The 17,778-nt window shown below is 40.8% G+C and overlaps 1 protein-coding gene across 1 annotated transcript; it reads left to right on the top strand.

Annotated features, from left to right (window-relative positions):
- The first annotated feature begins 7,097 nt into the window (after positions 1–7,097).
- LOC140588230 (uncharacterized) lies at positions 7,098–17,171 on the top strand. Its single transcript, XM_072709945.1, has 2 exons — positions 7,098–7,248; positions 13,462–17,171. Exon 2 carries the CDS (start codon positions 13,473–13,475, stop codon positions 15,510–15,512), a length of 2,040 nt encoding a protein of 679 aa, XP_072566046.1. The 5' UTR covers positions 7,098–7,248; positions 13,462–13,472; the 3' UTR covers positions 15,513–17,171.
- Positions 17,172–17,778: the final 607 nt, after the last annotated feature.

Here is a 17,778-nt window from a genome sequence, read left to right on the forward strand (position 1 = left end):
AACAATTTTATAAAGGAAAACTAAATCAAAAATGTTAACTATAATATAATAAACAACTATGCCAAAACCCAACTCCCCATCCCCTTACTGTGGGCTCCTGTTGGTACCACTGATGGGAATATAAAGGGAACCATGATGATCTGGACTATTTGCCCATCGGACCAAAAGAATGCACACACAAATTCCAGCTGTTACACTCCTCCTGGTAACTGCAACTTAAGAATATAAACACACGTGAATGTTGACACAACCATACCTTGTTAAATTAACATCCTGACAAATAAAATTGATTAAATGTGCCTGGTGTGTTTCATGAAAACAGTGATGAAAAAACCAAACCATGTATAAATGAAACCGGGGTAAAACATATTCAAGTAGCACTTGTGCATGCGGGTCAAGGTGGGGTTACCATCTCTGGCCATCACACTGCTGCTATGCCGCACCCGGGCCTGGCCTGCCCCTGCCCCTCCCTCACCATGCCACGTCACATCACCAACATCCCTAACCCTCCCTCACCATGCCACGTCACATCACCAACATCCCTAACCCTCCCTCACCATGCCACGTCACATCACCAACATCCCTAACCCTCCCTCACCATGCCACGTCACATCACCAACATCCCTAACCCTCCCTCACCATGCCACGTCACATCACCAACATCCCTAACCCTCCCTCACCATACCACGTCACATCACCAACATCCCTAACCCTCCCTCACCATGCCACGTCACATCACCAACATCCCTAACCCTCCCTCACCATGCCACGTCACATCACCAACATCCCTAACCCTCCCTCACCATGCCACGTCACATCACCAACATCCCTAACCCTCCCTCACCATGCCACGTCACATCACCAACATCCCTAACCCTAACCCTCCCTCACCATGCCACGTCACATCACCAACATCCCTAACCCTAACCCTCCCTCACCATGCCACGTCACATCACCAACATCCCTAACCCTAACCCTACCCTGTCCACTGGAGTTATCGAGCAGGAAGCAGCACACGGCCATGGTTGCACAATTATTTCATTATTTGTAGAAGCCCTATGTCTTTCTTATTTAGAAATGTGACCAATCATTTCTGACCATTAATTTTATATTTAAACTGACCCCCTCTTTAAACTTTCTCCAGTGCACTCTCTTATCTCCAGCTCTCCACTGCTCTAAGTGACCAATTATCTGCAAGCCTCAGAGCCAAGTCTCGTAGGATTTGGTGGCATGTCCATCATCATATTGTATCTAATCATACTGCATCGCAATAAGGGTGAATCATATCGTATTGCAACAGATCACATCACAGAGATGGAGATGCACATCCCTACTAGACCATGTCATATTCCTATAATCCCGACTAAAATAAGCAGTTAAGAGGATAGATACAAATACAGTACAAACCACAATTACTAAAACCTGTTTCAGTTACAACCTGTTCACACATAAATCTGTTAGCAGCATCAGCATATTTGGAATAGTAACCTAGATCAGTTCAGACTTGTCTCCTCAGAAGCAGTAGGTTGTTATTCTTACAGTACATTTAGTTTTTTTTTTTTTTGCCTGCAGCTGTAATAAAATTTGGTTTACATGACAGTTTAGGTAACTTCAATGGGAGGATTAAACCCATAGTTAGATGACACTGTATTCAGCTTGAACGTCCTAATTAAGTAATTTTTAGTAGCCTACACTTTAAATTTGCTGAACTAAACAGTAAAGGCTATTTTATTAATGAAACTTTGAATTGTTGAATGAGACTTTTCAGAAAGTGCTGCTAGTTGATGTTTAATTAAGCCGACATAATGATGCATGACAGAGCTACACTGAATGTGACTTTGTAATCACAAGAAAATGATGAGAAAACTAAAAATATTAGCAGAAAACAACTTTTGCTGCGGAAAAAGAATACATGGCCTTTCTGGACTTCTGTACTTGAGACTTGAGGGTGCCCACATGATTATGGGCCTACTGTCCTGTATATTAGAGACTCAGAAAATGCATAACCTCAGATGTGACTTTATGCCCAGAGTATAAGTTCATTTTCCATAGTCACATCTGAACAAGGGGAAACTTTTAGCTTGTGCTTGAAGGTGACCAAGAAGATTTATAGTCTTGCAGGTTTATGAACCTGGAGATGGAGCAGATAGCTGACTGCATGGTTTTTCTGTACATGTCCCTTTCAGTCAGTCAGTAACTGTACCAAACTCATCCTTGTGTCATGTCAGTATTGGACCAAGGAAGAGACTGACAGCCACTGGTGAAACATCACACTATTTATTAGGATGCACAATTAAACAAAAATTACACAAAACGGTAAAATCAATGAAAAGCAGGGGAATTTCTAGCTATAGGGGCTGGGGCACATGACGTCATCATCACTACACTCGCCATGCGGGGTGGGGGCTTCACTTACAGTATCTCTACAGGATGACGGGAGCATGCCTTAGAGGTCAGGGTGGGAAAATATTTTTTTAAATAGACTTAACAGACAAATAAGTATAGACCTGAACGATATAAGTGACACTTGTTTCTATTCAAAGAGCATTATTAGAATGTAAATGACTAAGACTGAAGCTGACACAATCCTTTAAATTTAAGTTTATCCTTTAAACCTAGTTCCAAACCCAGCAAACTTTTTGCTGACATAAAATTTTGTGCAGTTCTCATGCTTTTTCATTTTGGACGGTTAAAATGTATTTAAAGTAGGAAGTAAGAAAAGTTGTGTAAGAAACAACTTCACACTTCTCTATTTAGTGTAGAAGTTGGAGTCGGTTTGAGCAATCTTAGTAAATATGCTTATTAGACTATGATTACTATAAATAATCATTGTGCAGTTCAATTGTTGACAGACCACTTGAATTAAACCAACAAACCACCCTTCCTTATAGATTCCATTACAATCATTTTATTGGTCCTATTACAATTTATTTGATGCAGTGAGCAACTACGGAAAAACAATGTTAACTGCCTGTTGGCCCTAAAATAATGCAGCTAGTACTATACAATGAAACATATTACTTCATTATAATGTTGCATAAGTGTTTAATAATGCATTTAAATAATGTAATGTGCTCTGTCTCTGTCCAAATAGCACACTCATTGCATCTAGAAAACATTTCTTTTTCCATAAGCACAAGTGCACATTTGCCATACCTTTGCCAGAAGTGGGCCAGAGCCACAAGCCATATAACTATTTTTTAATAAAGTATTTAACATGTGGCCCATATCTGTTTTGTGACATTTGGGCCACATTTGTCTAACCACAAGTGGGCCACTTTTAGCATACATCTGTTTGCCGGTGCCTGAACCGGGCCAGCAGTGCCACACATTTGCCAGAAGTGGCCCATATCCACATGCTATCTGGGTTTGATATACTGTAAGTGACACTTGTTTCTATTCAAAGAGCATTATTAGAATGTACCTGACTAAGATTGAAGCTGACACAATCCTTTAAATTTGTGTTATGCGTACACATTTGACCTAGTTCCAAACGCAGCAAACTTTTTGCTGACGCTTACTTTTATGAAACAAAATGTGCCATAAAATTTTGTGTAGTTCTCATGCTTTTTCATTTTGGACGGTTAAAATTTATTTAAAGTAGGAAGTAAGAAAAGTTGTGTAAGAAACTAAATAGGGAGAGACCGGAAGTCTGTCCCTTATTCTTGCCAGCTTCACACTTCTCTATTTAGTGTAGAAGTTGGAGTCGGTTTGAGCAATCTTAGTAAATATGCTTATTAGACAATGATTACTATAAATAATCATTGTGCAGTTCAATTGTTGACAGACGAATTGAATTAAAACAACAAACCACCCTTCCTTATAGATTCCATTGCAATCATTTTATTGGTCCTATTACAATTTATTTGATGCAGTGAGCAACTACGGAAAAACAATGTTAACTGCCTGTTGGCCCTAAAATAATGCAGCTAGTACTATACAATGAAACATATTACTTCATTATAATGTTGCATAAGTGTTTAATAATGCATTTAAATAATGTAATGTGCTCTGTCTCTGTCCAAATCGCACACTCATTGCATCTAGAAAACATTTCTTTTTCCATAAGCACAAGTGCGCATTTGCCATACCTTTGCCAGAAGTGGCCAGAGCCACAAGCCATATAACTATTTTTTAATAAAGTATTTAACATGTGGCCCATATCTGTTTTGTGACATTTGGGCCACATTTGTCTAACCACAAGTGGGCCACTTTTAGCATACATCTGTTTGCCGGTGCCTGAACCGGGCCAGCAGTGCCACACATTTGCCAGAAGTGGCCCATATCCACATGCTATCTGGGTTTGATATACACTCACCTAAAAGATTATTAGGAACACCTGTTCAATTTCTCATTAATGCAATTATCTAATCAACCAATCACATGGCAGTTGCTTCAATGCATTTAGGGGTGTGGTCCTGGTCAAGACAATCTCCTGAACTCCAAACTGAATGTCAGAATGGGAAAGAAAGGTGATTTAAGCAATTTTGAGCGTGGCATGGTTGTTGGTGCCAGACGGGCCGGTCTGAGTATTTCACAATCTGCTCAGTTACTGGGATTTTCACGCACAACCATTTCTAGGGTTTACAAAGAATGGTGTGCAAAGGGAAAAACATCCAGTATGCGGCAGTCCTGTGGGCGAAAATGCCTTGTTGATGCTAGAGGTCAGAGGAGAATGGGCCGACTGATTCAAGCTGATAGAAGAGCAACTTTGACTGAAATAACCACTCGTTACAACCGAGGTATGCAGCAAAGCATTTGTGAAGCCACAACACGCACAACCTTGAGGCGGATGGGCTACAACAGCAGAAGACCCCACCGGGTACCACTCATCTCCACTACAAATAGGAAAAAGAGGCTACAATTTGCACGAGCACACCAAAATTGGACAGTTGAAGACTGGAAAAATGTTGCCTGGTCTGATGAGTCTCGATTTCTGTTGAGACATTCAAATGGTAGAGTCAGAATTTGGCGTAAACAGAATGAGAACATGGATCCATCATGCCTTGTTACCACTGTGCAGGCTGGTGGTGTAATGGTGTGGGGGATGTTTTCTTGGCACACTTTAGGCCCCTTAGTGCCAATTGGGCATCGTTTAAATGCCACGGCCTACCTGAGCATTGTTTCTGACCATGTCCATCCCTTTATGACCACCATGTACCCATCCTCTGATGGCTACTTCCAGCAGGATTATGCACCATGTCACAAAGCTCGAATAATTTCAAATTGGTTTCTTGAACATGACAATGAGTTCACTGTACTAAAATGGCCCCCACAGTCACCAGATCTCAACCCAATAGAGCATCTTTGGGATGTGGTGGAACAGGAGCTTCGTGCCCTGGATGTGCATCCCACAAATCTCCATCAACTGCAAGATGCTATCCTATCAATATGGGCCAACATTTCTAAAGAATGCTTGCAACACCTTGTTGAATCAATGCCACGTAGAATTAAGGCAGTTCTGAAGGCGAAAGGGGGTCAAACACCGTATTAGTATGGTGTTCCTAATAATCCTTTAGGTGAGTGTATATATATATGTGTGTGTGTGTGTGTGTGTGTGTGTGCTGTCAAACGATTACATTTTTTTATCAGATTATTTCGCTTTAAAAGGAACAGTGACTGGGTGAAGGAGCTGAGATACCAGTATGTACAGGTAACAAGTCACTATTTGAGTTGTTCACTATATGTTTACTGTAAGTCTGTGCAAGACCTGTGAAATTTCATATGCATTCATGTGTTCCCTATGGGATGGATGTTGTGATTTCAGAGGATCATGGAGGTTGAGTCCAGTGCTGAACCTCCTACATTCTTGTATGTGGATGAAGCTGGCTTCAATCTGGCCAAGACCAGGAGGCGTGGGAGGAATATCATTGGGCAACGAGCAACAGTGCAGATACCAGGGCAAAGAGGTGCAAACATTACAATGTGCACACAGGTATATCAGAGACTGTTCCGGTGGTATACATCCCAACAGTTGGGCCATATACTGTAACTCTGAGAAGCTTATTGCGTTCCTTGATGAGCTTTACAGAGCACTTCTGGAGTCTGAAGGGAGAGAAGATGCTACAGTCACAGCTCAGCATTATGCTGTCATATTGGACAATGTTCCTTTCCATCACACAGCTGCCGTGAGGGACTGGTTTGTCGCTCATCCACACATCACAATGGAATTCCTATACCCCCATATTCTCCATTCCTCAATCCAACTGAAGAATTCTTTTCTGTGTGGAGATGGGAAGTCTATGATCAGCATCCATATGAGGAACGGCCACTTTTAGATGCCATGACGGAGGCATGTAGAGCGGTCACAGTGGCAGACTGCCAAGGCTGGATCAGATGTTCTCAGAGGTTTTTCCCACGGTGTATTGCCAGGGAAAATATTGTTAGCAATGTTGATAAAACCATGTGGGCTAATTTGAGAATGAAGAGATCAGGCAGAGTAAATCACATGGCTTTTTTCATCACGTGGCAAATTTATTTTCTTGATATTCGTGTTTGCATAAACAGCCAATAAACCCACTTTAACTGCAGAGAAGATGTGTGTTCCCATTTTTGTACGTTGTTGCTCCCTCTGTCGGTACTGACTTTACTGCAGTGAGTGAGTATTTTGTCTGATTGTGTTCACTGATTGCTTGTATGTGTCTACTGTTTGACTGATGTGTGTTACTGTTTGAGTGAGTTATGCAATTTTGCAATACCTATTTAGTGTTTTGATTCACGTAGAGGGTTTTGCAGGGAAAATGGGGAGTGCTGCCAGATTTGTTAGTGTTATGCAGGCTGCACTGGCTGATTTGAGAATGTGGTTATTGTTCAGGAAAAAGTAGTTAAGCGCCTGAATAAAAACTGTAAGACCTTTATGAAACCATATTATACTGATTTCCTACCAGTAATCATTCTCTTTGTCACACAAAGCTTTAATTTTCCAAACATTCTCTTCAAAAGCACTTTGTATTGGTTTTAAAGTTGTTTCGACACACCGGAGTTGACCCATCTATGACGTTTGCAGAACACATTTAAAGATGAGGGGCTCAAATAAAAACTTCCTGGTCTGTATCTCGCCTACATGTGAACATGTGTGTTGGGTGGATGTGTTGGGCAGTTGAGGGCGGGGCAGAGAAACAGAATAAAAGCTGCTAGGGACAACCACAGAGATCTCAGGCAGGAAGAGTCAGAGACATAAAGAGTCAGAGACAGCAAGCTTCAGAGACAGGAAGGCTTTCAGCTGCAAGCATCTGCAAGTATTACCAGGTGAGTAAGCAAATATACCAGGTTTTTCCCCCAGAATATATTTTACAGAAAAAACTAGTTTAAAAAAATAAAAACTATCACTATGGGAGTGAATTAGGGCTGCCACTAAATATATATATATATATATATATATATATATATATATATATATATATATATATATACACACACATATATATATATATATATATATATATACACATGCATACACACACACACACACACACACACACACACACGCACATTTAAATTTAACTTTGCGGTTTACAGCAGCATTGTAACGACACATTCGTTTTTCGTGATGCACATAATTAGCACCACCAGTTTCTCTCAGCCCTCCTTCAAGTCGAGGGTAGTAACGTGACAAAACATTTGAATGGATGGAAAGGAAGAGATGAGTGGTAGAAAATGGCAGAAATTATGAAACGTTTGGGAGCATTTTAACTTGAGATCTCGTATAATGCAAGTTCTGTTGTATAATGTTAGCATTGTACAATATTTTCTGTTAAATTAATCTCAAGTCGAAATGTACTACATAATAATATATATATAATATGGATGCCGCGATAAGTTGATGTAGTCGATGACATCGATGCTGAAAATGCATCAACACCAATAGTTTAAATCGACACATCGGTTGTTTTTTTATGAACTTAAATTACAACGGAATTGTGGGAGTATTTCAAATTATCACAAAACAAAAAGGTGGTTTTCCACTTTGCAAAGTTTCAGCATTAGCACTATACATGAGCATCTGAAGAGAAAACACACAGATGCTATTCTGGATGATGGACCGACAGAATAGGCAAAACCATTCTCACGTGTTGTCTATTCATGTTTATTAAATTGCTATTAGTATGGGGAGCTTTTTAATATCTTCTGTCCCTGTAGCTGCTAAATACGCTTACTAATAAATCCATAAAGTTTTCTGCCTGCTACGTACCTTATTAGAATCTCCATTGAGTGCGTATTCATGCAGGTTGGACTTAATTGTTGGGACCGGTGCTGTTATCGTAACCTAAAACTCATATGAAAACGGACGCTAAATAGAAGACAATTCATCAACTGAAAAAAGAATGAAAACTATACTTTAACTAGACTGCAAACAGTACCACCACCATCTTTTTTTTACTGTTTATACACAATATCCATCCATCCATTTTCCAACCCGCTTGTCCTACTGGGTCGCGGGGGGTCCAGAACCTATATATCCCGGAAGCAATGGGCATGAGGCAGGGAACAACCCTGGGTGGGGGGCCAGCCCATCGCAGGGCACACTCATACACCATTCACTCACACATGCACAATTTAGTAACTCCAATTAGCCTCAGCATGTCTTTGGACTGTGGGGGGAAACCGGAGTGCCCGGAGGAAACCCCACGACGACATGGGGAGAACATGCAAACTCCACACACATGGAGCCCAGGCAGACACCTGAACCCGGTGCCTTGAGTAGCTTACGTAATGAATTCTGGAAGAATTGAAAAAAACGTTTGAGGAGGCGGACCAATAGAGTCTTGTTTTAATTCTGCCAGAAACGTTAGTATTTAACGGCAATTAGCTGAAATTAGGTCGGAGAGACACTGATGTATTATGTGACGTTGTGGAGTTTTTGGATTATTTTATGCAATTATCCAGATTAACTCAAATCCTTCATTCAGTGGTGTAGTGGAGGGTAAATGCACATAAACGCCGTTTACTCACCTTTTAAATTTACAAAACAGCATTTACTCACCTTTTTTGAGATCACTAATGTTAAGTATGTGAATAGTTACCCACCGTTTTTACTGCTGCGCATATAGTTTACCCACCTTAAATTTCTTGTTAGCACTACACCACTGCTTCATTTCTTCATGATAGAAATTTACAGTAATATCGTAATGTTGTAGTACTCAAGACCAGTTTTTGAAGGTCTCGATCTTGTCTTTGAATCAGCCGTATTCGTACTCGTTCTTGTCATGGACTCGAGATTTTATTTCTAGACCAGCCGAGACCACAACTCTGAGAACATTCCTATTAATGAGCCGTTTACTGTCGGATTGGATAACTTCTCACTTCAAGTGCAACCAATGACGTTACTGCCGTCCGCGTTACCCGCCTCACCCCTTCACACACGCACATATGTGTGCACATGAACACAGGTGAAGTCTTGGTTGTCTGGGAAAGATGTCGACACAATCGGCCATTATCAAATGTGGCTACATATACCACAAAGTGTTTACCCTACCATGTATTAGGGGGGCGCCCCAAGTTAATTTGATTTAATTTTATTTTCTATATAGCGCCAGATCACAACAGAAATCATTTAAGGCTACCTTTCCTATAGAACAGGTCAGGTCTATATCTTGTCCTTTTATTAAACAAACTATAGATAGCCTTATGTTATTTATCTTATTTACAGTTCATCACTGTAGTATGCGCACACAACCGTTCACGGGTTTTCCCTCACCAATCGTCTTATATGTGCCATTCAGTCACTATAAAGTCTATGGCGTTTCACGAGAGCGCAAGCCGGTGTTCTGTCTGAACTGCATATAGGCCCACGCAAAAAGGCTCTATAGTACGTCTCGATAGGTAGCTTAACTCGTCAGAACACCGGCGCATTCTAGTGTAAAATGCGGAAAAGATTTTTTCTCCGCAATAAATGTTTACTTTGTTTGTCCATAATAAATGCAGATGTGTATCAAAATTAAATAACATTAGAGCATTATTTAATAATTAATAATATTCTATGTAGCAGCAGCGGTAGTCTGTGCCTTTACACTAAAAACCTGGAGTACTAAATATATTATCTAAAGCACCATGCTGGTTGCACTTTATAAAAATTTTGTGTTTTTCCTTACATTGATTCAGCTGCTACAAAATTATTTTTTTGCACTCGTTTTTTAATGTGAGTTGCTGGAAACAACTTCTGTACAAATACAGTTTGGGTTATTAAAAAATGCTGAAAATCCCCCCCAAATAACATGCAATCGCTTAATCAAAAAAAAAAAAAAAAAAGCAATCGACAGATTAATAGATTAGATAGCCCTAATTTCTTCATGTAATATTTAAAAGTAAAATCATTTTAAGCTTAGTATTGGTTCACAAAAAGTTTGCTCACAACAATCGGACCACAAGGAAGGTACGCAGAAAACTGTGATGCGTCGGGGAAAAATCCGCGATATAGCGGGGGATCACTGTATTACTAATATGCTTATCGAATTGTGGGCCTAAGTATGATCCGTATAGTGCCAAGAAGACGATGTTCATTATGTAATGCCCTGCAATGACAGTTTGTTGTAAAAAATATGTATTTAACTTAAATGAAACATTCAATTTCATTTTCTGGAGGAAAAGTGCAGTCGGATTCTCTTAGCACCACGGTTATATTCAGGGATTGCATAACTGGTATATGCAAGTAAGCATTCACCTTTAAAAGCGATACGTGACGCAATCGATTAATGTAATAGCACAAATACAAACGTATTGTAATAGTGAGTAGCTGAGCCATGCTCTCAGTAATTAGACAGCAGAGATAGTTCGGGGTTCAATCACCAAATGGCGTTTATTGCACCCGTACTACTGCAATCACACACATTCATCGTTCCCTTTACTCCTCATACACACACATACACAACGTCCAACAATTAATAAACATTAACCACTATACAGGACATAACACAAAGCACATTTATAATCACACAAGCGATAACTGAGAACTATTTCCAAAGCTGGCATCTGTCCAACCTGCCGGTACCTTCGCGCTACAGTATTTTATGTGCATTTGCGCCGACATGATAAGAAATTACCGCAAATCCCACATTGAAAGAACCTATATGAGGATATATGCGCATATATGAAACCTATATGCAGTATATATGCATATATATGCTGCATATATACGTATATATGCCACATATAGGCAAAATTGAGGTGCATATATGTGCATATACAGGCCATATAGGTCTCCTGTATTGCTTCTTTATATCCACATATAAGCCCTATATGTACATACAAGATATGTCTCCTATATAGCTCATGGCAGGATCTGGTCATTTTAGCTCATATCTCACTTTGGCAACTGTCATACATGATGCCTAGCTCATATTTTCTATTATCAAGGCAATAACTAAGAACTAACTAAAAAAAAATAAAAAATGCAAAAAACTTATGTGCGAACACGTGAAATTGGTATCACATGTAATTGGCATGTTATGGAATTTAACTATGGCAAATAAGTGAGAGGAGATGGAAAGCTATGATGTCTACACGTTTTCCTGAAACATTTACTATGCAGTCCCATGAAACATTTACTATGCAGTTGTATCTAGAAGAACGTTTCTTTTTCATGCCAACCTTCGGAGGGAGAGGGAGAAACAGAGGAAAAAGAAAAAGCAATTTAATGGCAACAGTGGCACAGATGGGAGAGTGGGTTGTCCCATGATTGGGAGGTCAGGGGTTTGAATCCCGGCTCCTGCAGGTGCAGACTGTTGTTGTGTGACAAGACACTTGCTAAATTTAAATTTCTACATTTTGGGCTTTTATTTATGTTGTCGAGCAGCTATGGATTTTAATAATTTTTGTAATATATAGGTGAACATATAAGTGAACATATAGGTGCATATATACACACATATATATATATGCAAATATGTACCTACACTCACCTAAAGAATTATTAGGAACACCATACTAATACGGTGTTTGACCCCCTTTCGCCTTCAGAACTGCCTTAATTCTACGTGGCATTGATTCAACAAGGTGCTGAAAGCATTCTTTAGAAATGTTGGCCCATATTGATAGGATAGCATCTTGCAGTTGATGGAGATTTGTGGGATGCACATCCAGGGCACGAAGCTCCCGTTCCACCACATCCCAAAGATGCTCTATTGGGTTGAGATCTGGTGACTGTGGGGGCCATTTTAGTACAGTGAGCTCATTGTCATGTTCAAGAAACCAATTTGAAATGATTCGAGCTTTGTGACATGGTGCATTATCCTGCTGGAAGTAGCCATCAGAGGATGGGTACATGGTGGTCATAAAGGGATGGACATGGTCAGAAACAATGCTCAGGTAGGCCGTGGCATTTAAACGATGCCCAATTGGCACTAAGGGGCCTAAAGTGTGCCAAGAAAACATCCCCCGCACCATTACACCACCACCACCAGCCTGCACAGTGGTAACAAGGCATGATGGATCCATGTTCTCATTCTGTTTACGCCAAATTCTGACTGTACCATTTGAATGTCTCAACAGAAATCGAGACTCATCAGACCAGGCAACATTTTTCCAGTTTTCAACTGTCCATTTTTGGTGAGCTCGTGCAAATTGTAGCCTCTTTTTCCTATTTGTAGTGGAGATGAGTGGTACCTGATGGGGTCTTCTGCTGTTGTAGCCCATCCGCCTCAAGGTTGTGCGTGTTGTGGCTTCACAAATGCTTTGCTGCATACCTCGTTTGTAACGAGTGGTTATTTCAGTCAAAGTTGCTTTTCTATCAGCTTGAATCAGTCGGCCCATTCTCCTCTGACCTCTAGCATCAACAAGGCATTTTCGCCCACAGGACTGCCGCATACTGGATGTTTTTCCCTTTGCACACCATTCTTTGTAAACCCTAGAAATGGTTGTGCGTGAAAATCCCAGTAACTGAGCAGATTGTGAAATACTCAGACCGGCCCGTCTGGCATCAACAACCATGCCACGCTCAAAATCGCTTAAATCACCTTTCTTTCCCATTCTGACATTCAGTTTGGAGTTCAGGAGATTGTCTTGACCAGGACCACACCCCTAAATACATTGAAGCAACTGCCATGTGATTGGTTGATTAGATAATTGCATTAATGAGAAATTGAGCAGGTGTTCATAATAATCCTTTAGGTGAGTGTATATAGGTACATATATGTACGCATATATGTGCATATATGTACATATAATATAGGAAAACGGCCAATTTTATATATGTCACATATATTAAAAACCTATATCAAAACCTATATTAAAACATATATGTTTATATAGGTTATTTCCGTGTGGGATGAAGTACGAATTAGCATATAAAGGGTGAAATGCATGATAATTTCTTGACATATCGGCGCAAATGCACATAAAATACCTACGCAATCACGCTGTTACAACAATCGATTGCTGCACGTATGGCTTTTAAAAAGTGAATGCATACTTCGCCACCAGTAAAGTCAGTCCCTGGTTACAGCACACATTTCTGTTCCCTTACAGGAAAGACGACAATGGGAGACATAGTGAAAGCTACCAAATCAATTTCCAAGGCTAAGGATTACAGAGAAGACACCCAACTGATAATGCAGCCATATGCTAACTGGGAGGAGTACTTGATGCCTGCCCCATTCTCCATAGCCATTATGGGAGAGCTGGTATTTATTTCTTCCAATGTAGATTTCTCCATTGGCCAAAAGCCTCCTACTGGTGGCTTTCAGTTCATCAAGTACCCAGACTCATTCCGAGCCTGTCTTATGCAAGTGGCTAATTCTGGATGGGTGGCATTCAATACGGCTCACACGAACATGGACCAGATCCGTCTCCACACTGCCAACGTGCCAGGTTACATCAAGACTTCAGTTCAGATATTACTACAGGACAATGATGAGCTGGTCCAAACCCTCCTTCCTGACCAACTGGAGAACATAGCTGAAATATCGAGTGAATGTGAAAAATTGGCTGAGAGAGCAGAGGAAAAGTTCAGCTTTGTTATTAGTTTGATCCAAGAACTTTTAGAAGCTTGTGTAAATGCAAAGAAGCTATATGGTGATGAACTGGAAGAAGTCAAGCGTAAAATTGAGGAGAACAAGCTGAGAAAGGAGGGTTCAGAGAAAGCCAAGGAAAGGGCTCAGAAAACACTTGATGACATGAATAAGCAGCTAGAAGTGGCACAGACGACATTTGATAAAGCAATGGATTCATTGCCATCTGGATGGGATGTGATGGGCATGAACTTTGTAGAGGGACTTGCAGAGGGTTTTGCAACTCTTTTGACCTTAGGGATGAATCAGGTGGCAAGAAGTTCAAAAGGCACAAAAGGCACAGAAGCAGAAATGAAAGATGAAAATGTCTTTGCTATGAATAATGTGCTGTCAAAATCAGGTCAGCTGCTAAAGCTGACTGAGACATTGATCAGCTTTATCGACAAAAATGAAATTCAACTGTCTAAGATATATGATCAACAGAAAGGAAAAGCACAGACATCATACCTGGAGGAACAATATAAAGGGCTAAAAATCTCAGTGGAGAGTGAGAAAGACTGTAAAGTCAAAGAAGCTGCACTCAACATCTGCAAAGACGCCATTAAACTGTGCTCTGAGCTCACCGCGATCGCACCTGAAGGGCAATGCGATGCTGCCAAGACAAAAGACCTGATTGAAAGAATGCAGGAGCTGTGGAAACAGTGTCAGACATTTGACTCTCAGAGCAAAGCCTTCACAAACACACCAGTATTTACACCTCAACCCCCAAAGCAAGCTAAGGAAAGTGGGTCTAAACGGGCAGGTGATATGGCGGTGGAGAATGCCCGTTTCCGCATAGAGCAGAGTCGAGCCCAGCTGGAAACGATGAGACAGAATCAAAAACAGAGCTTGGACAACCTGCAGAAAAACGAGAAGGAGCTGACAGATATCTTAGTCATATTGCAATCCTGTAAAGTAAAAGAGATTGACTTCAACACCACCATTAATATGTTGGCTAAGGGTCTAGATGCCATGGGAAGAGTGAAAGAGCAGTGGGAGAAGATGATACGCTTCTTTCAGATGATCTCAAACATCATTAAGACCAGCCTGAGTAGATCTCTGAAAGATTTCGTCAAACAGTCTCAGAAGGCATCTCAGAAACAAATGTCATATAACTCAAAAAAGTTCACGTTGGACCTGATCTACCAGCAGGCCATGCACTCATCGAATGTAGCCAGTTTGGTTAACATGATCTCAGGGACCTACGTTGAGATTTCAGACAAACACCTGATGGACAGGATCAGCAGTCTGGGCAAACTTATGGCTCTGGATCCCAGCAGTCCCAATTTTGAAAGTGAACGCAAGAAATTACAAGATGCCTGCAAAGAAGCCCAAGAAGCAATAAGAGATCTTGTGAAGAAGAACAACAAGAAATTTGATGAGAAAACAAAAGAGAGATTGGAGAGAATCGAAAGGGAGCTAAAGCCAATGTTACCCCCAGTATCTGAGGAGAAAATGAAAGAGATGAAAGAAATAACAGAATCTGCATTTAAAGAAATGAGTCAGGAGGATGAGGATCAGTTTGCATGAAGTTTCTGCTAAAGCTAAAAATAAAAATGGCACCAGAGCATACATTTGAATAACAGAAATACACAAGCATGCACACATACTGTATGTACAGATGGTCCTCGATTTCCAATTGGGTTCTGTTCTTATGGACCCATTACAAGTGGAAAATATCATAAGTCAAATATGAATATGATGTGATAAGTAAATAACTACTGTCACTAAACAAGTAAATACATACTGTAACTACTATAACCAAGTACCAGTAATTGGAAAGTAAATAAATGAATACTGGTTTCTTTGGTTAAATACAGAAACAAACCTGCATAATATATTGATAAACACTGTATGAGATGTTTACCCTACAGAGACTGGAAGCGTGGCTGCCTGGATGCTGTCATCTCGAACATCAGAAGAAAGTATCGTAAAGTTTATCACTCACCAGGGAACAGAGCAAAATTCAAAGTTGGCTACTGAATGTGCAATTCGACTATCACACTGTAAAGGCAAAATATCATAAGCTGAACCATTGTAAAGCGAGGAGCATCTGCACACAAAACATTAATGCTAGCAATGGTGCATCTGCTTTTGTTTTAATCGCACGCTCTTAACTCATAGCATCTGCATTATTTAGGTAACTTTTTCTTTTACTGCTTCTAAATTTGCTGCTTTGTGAAGTATTATGACCGAAGTCTCTAGAGATTTGAACAAAATAGTCTACGAGTTACAGGGTTTAACATGTGGAGAAATCCTTTTTCTAGTTAAAATGGCAGGTTTGAAGACATCCTGAGTCTGTGACACCAAGCAAGTTCAGCACAGCTTCTTAAGCCCAGGGGTGGAGATCCGCTTACAGGAGAGACCTGGAGTCAGACTGACCTCACCGTCAAAGATCAAGGAAGAAGAAGACGACGACCCAGGGGTCTCACCAAAGATCATGTCCATCTCACAGCTCTGGGGTCGTGTTTGTTTGCATGTTTTCCCTCAGCTCTGCTGGCTGAACTCTGTAACCATACTGCACTGGAAAGTTAATGTTTTGTTTTAGGCCTCAGGCAAGAATATATTGTTACATTTGGGGATGTGCGGTCAGTGCTTTGGCCTGGGCTTCCAGCTAGAGTGTGTTGCTGTTCTGGTAAAACTCGTGAGAGGATCATGCTGGAGAAAACTTGCTGTGGAACACACTGACCTGGCACCAGTTGAGGAACTGTCATAGTGGCAAAGGGGGGTTGCATCTGGTACAGTAGCTGACTAAGGCAAAGTCGGGGTTTTGTGAGAGAAGGTTGTCATGGTAAACGGCGATCAGCAGCTGGGAGGGAGAATCCTGCTATCATCCTGTTTGTGATAGATGCTGTTAATATTATGAATGTTATTACAGGATATCACAGGTACAGCTGCATAATCACAGTCAGTACAAACAACACGCAACAACAGAACTACAGGTAATTAATCATGTAATCATTATTTATGCACTTAGTAAGCGAGACTGGCTGTCATAAGAGGAAATTCAAGATTGCACATGTTATATGGTGACCAATCATGTTGAAGAAGATCTTGTGGGGCGGAGCTTTTGAAAGTATATAAGGGGGCACTTTTCTTTTGGGGGGTGTGCAAGCACCCGGCTTATGCGGAGCACTCTGTCACGCTTACTAGCATCATCTAACTAATAAAGAAGATTTTACCTCTGCAGCCCTGGGTTTTGGACTTAGTTCTTCTCGCTTGGAGTGAAGGCACAGAGGGACACTCACAGTTATTTTTTTTTCTTTCACAGAATGTATTTACCTTTCTTTCCACCACAGAGATTAATAATGCAGTGGGCAGCACATAGTGACATCAAAAGGTCAACAGTGCAGATAAGGCAGGGGTGCGAGTGGGAGGACTGAAGCTCACACTGCGAGGGTCTAGCCAGCACAGTCTGGCACTGCACACAAGAAAGTAATACAGACGTCACTACTGTACACAGTATCGGAGGTCTGTAGCTATTGGCTCTGCAGATACTTGGTGACTTCTGCACACTGTGAGCCTCAGCTTGCGTTGTCCCCGCTCTGTGATTTTACGTGGCCTACCACTTCGTGGCTGAGTTGCTGTTGTCCCCAATTGCTTCCACTTTCTTATAGTACCACTAACAGTTGACCGTGAAATATTTAGTTGCAAGGACATTTCACGAATGGACTTCTTGCACAGGTGGCATCCTATCATGGTACCACGTTTGAATTCACTGAGCTCCCGAGAGTGACCCATTCTTTCGCAAATGTTTTGTAGAAGCAGTCTGCATGCCCAGGTGATTGATTTTATA

Source organism: Paramormyrops kingsleyae, chromosome 3 (assembly GCF_048594095.1).
Source record: "Paramormyrops kingsleyae isolate MSU_618 chromosome 3, PKINGS_0.4, whole genome shotgun sequence".
NCBI lineage: Eukaryota > Metazoa > Chordata > Actinopteri > Osteoglossiformes > Mormyridae > Paramormyrops > Paramormyrops kingsleyae.

Bases quoted from the DNA above. Each gene is read 5' to 3' on its own strand.
- LOC140588230 (XM_072709945.1), top strand. From the start codon at position 13,473: ATGGGAGACATAGTGAAAGCTACCAAATCAATTTCCAAGGCTAAGGAT.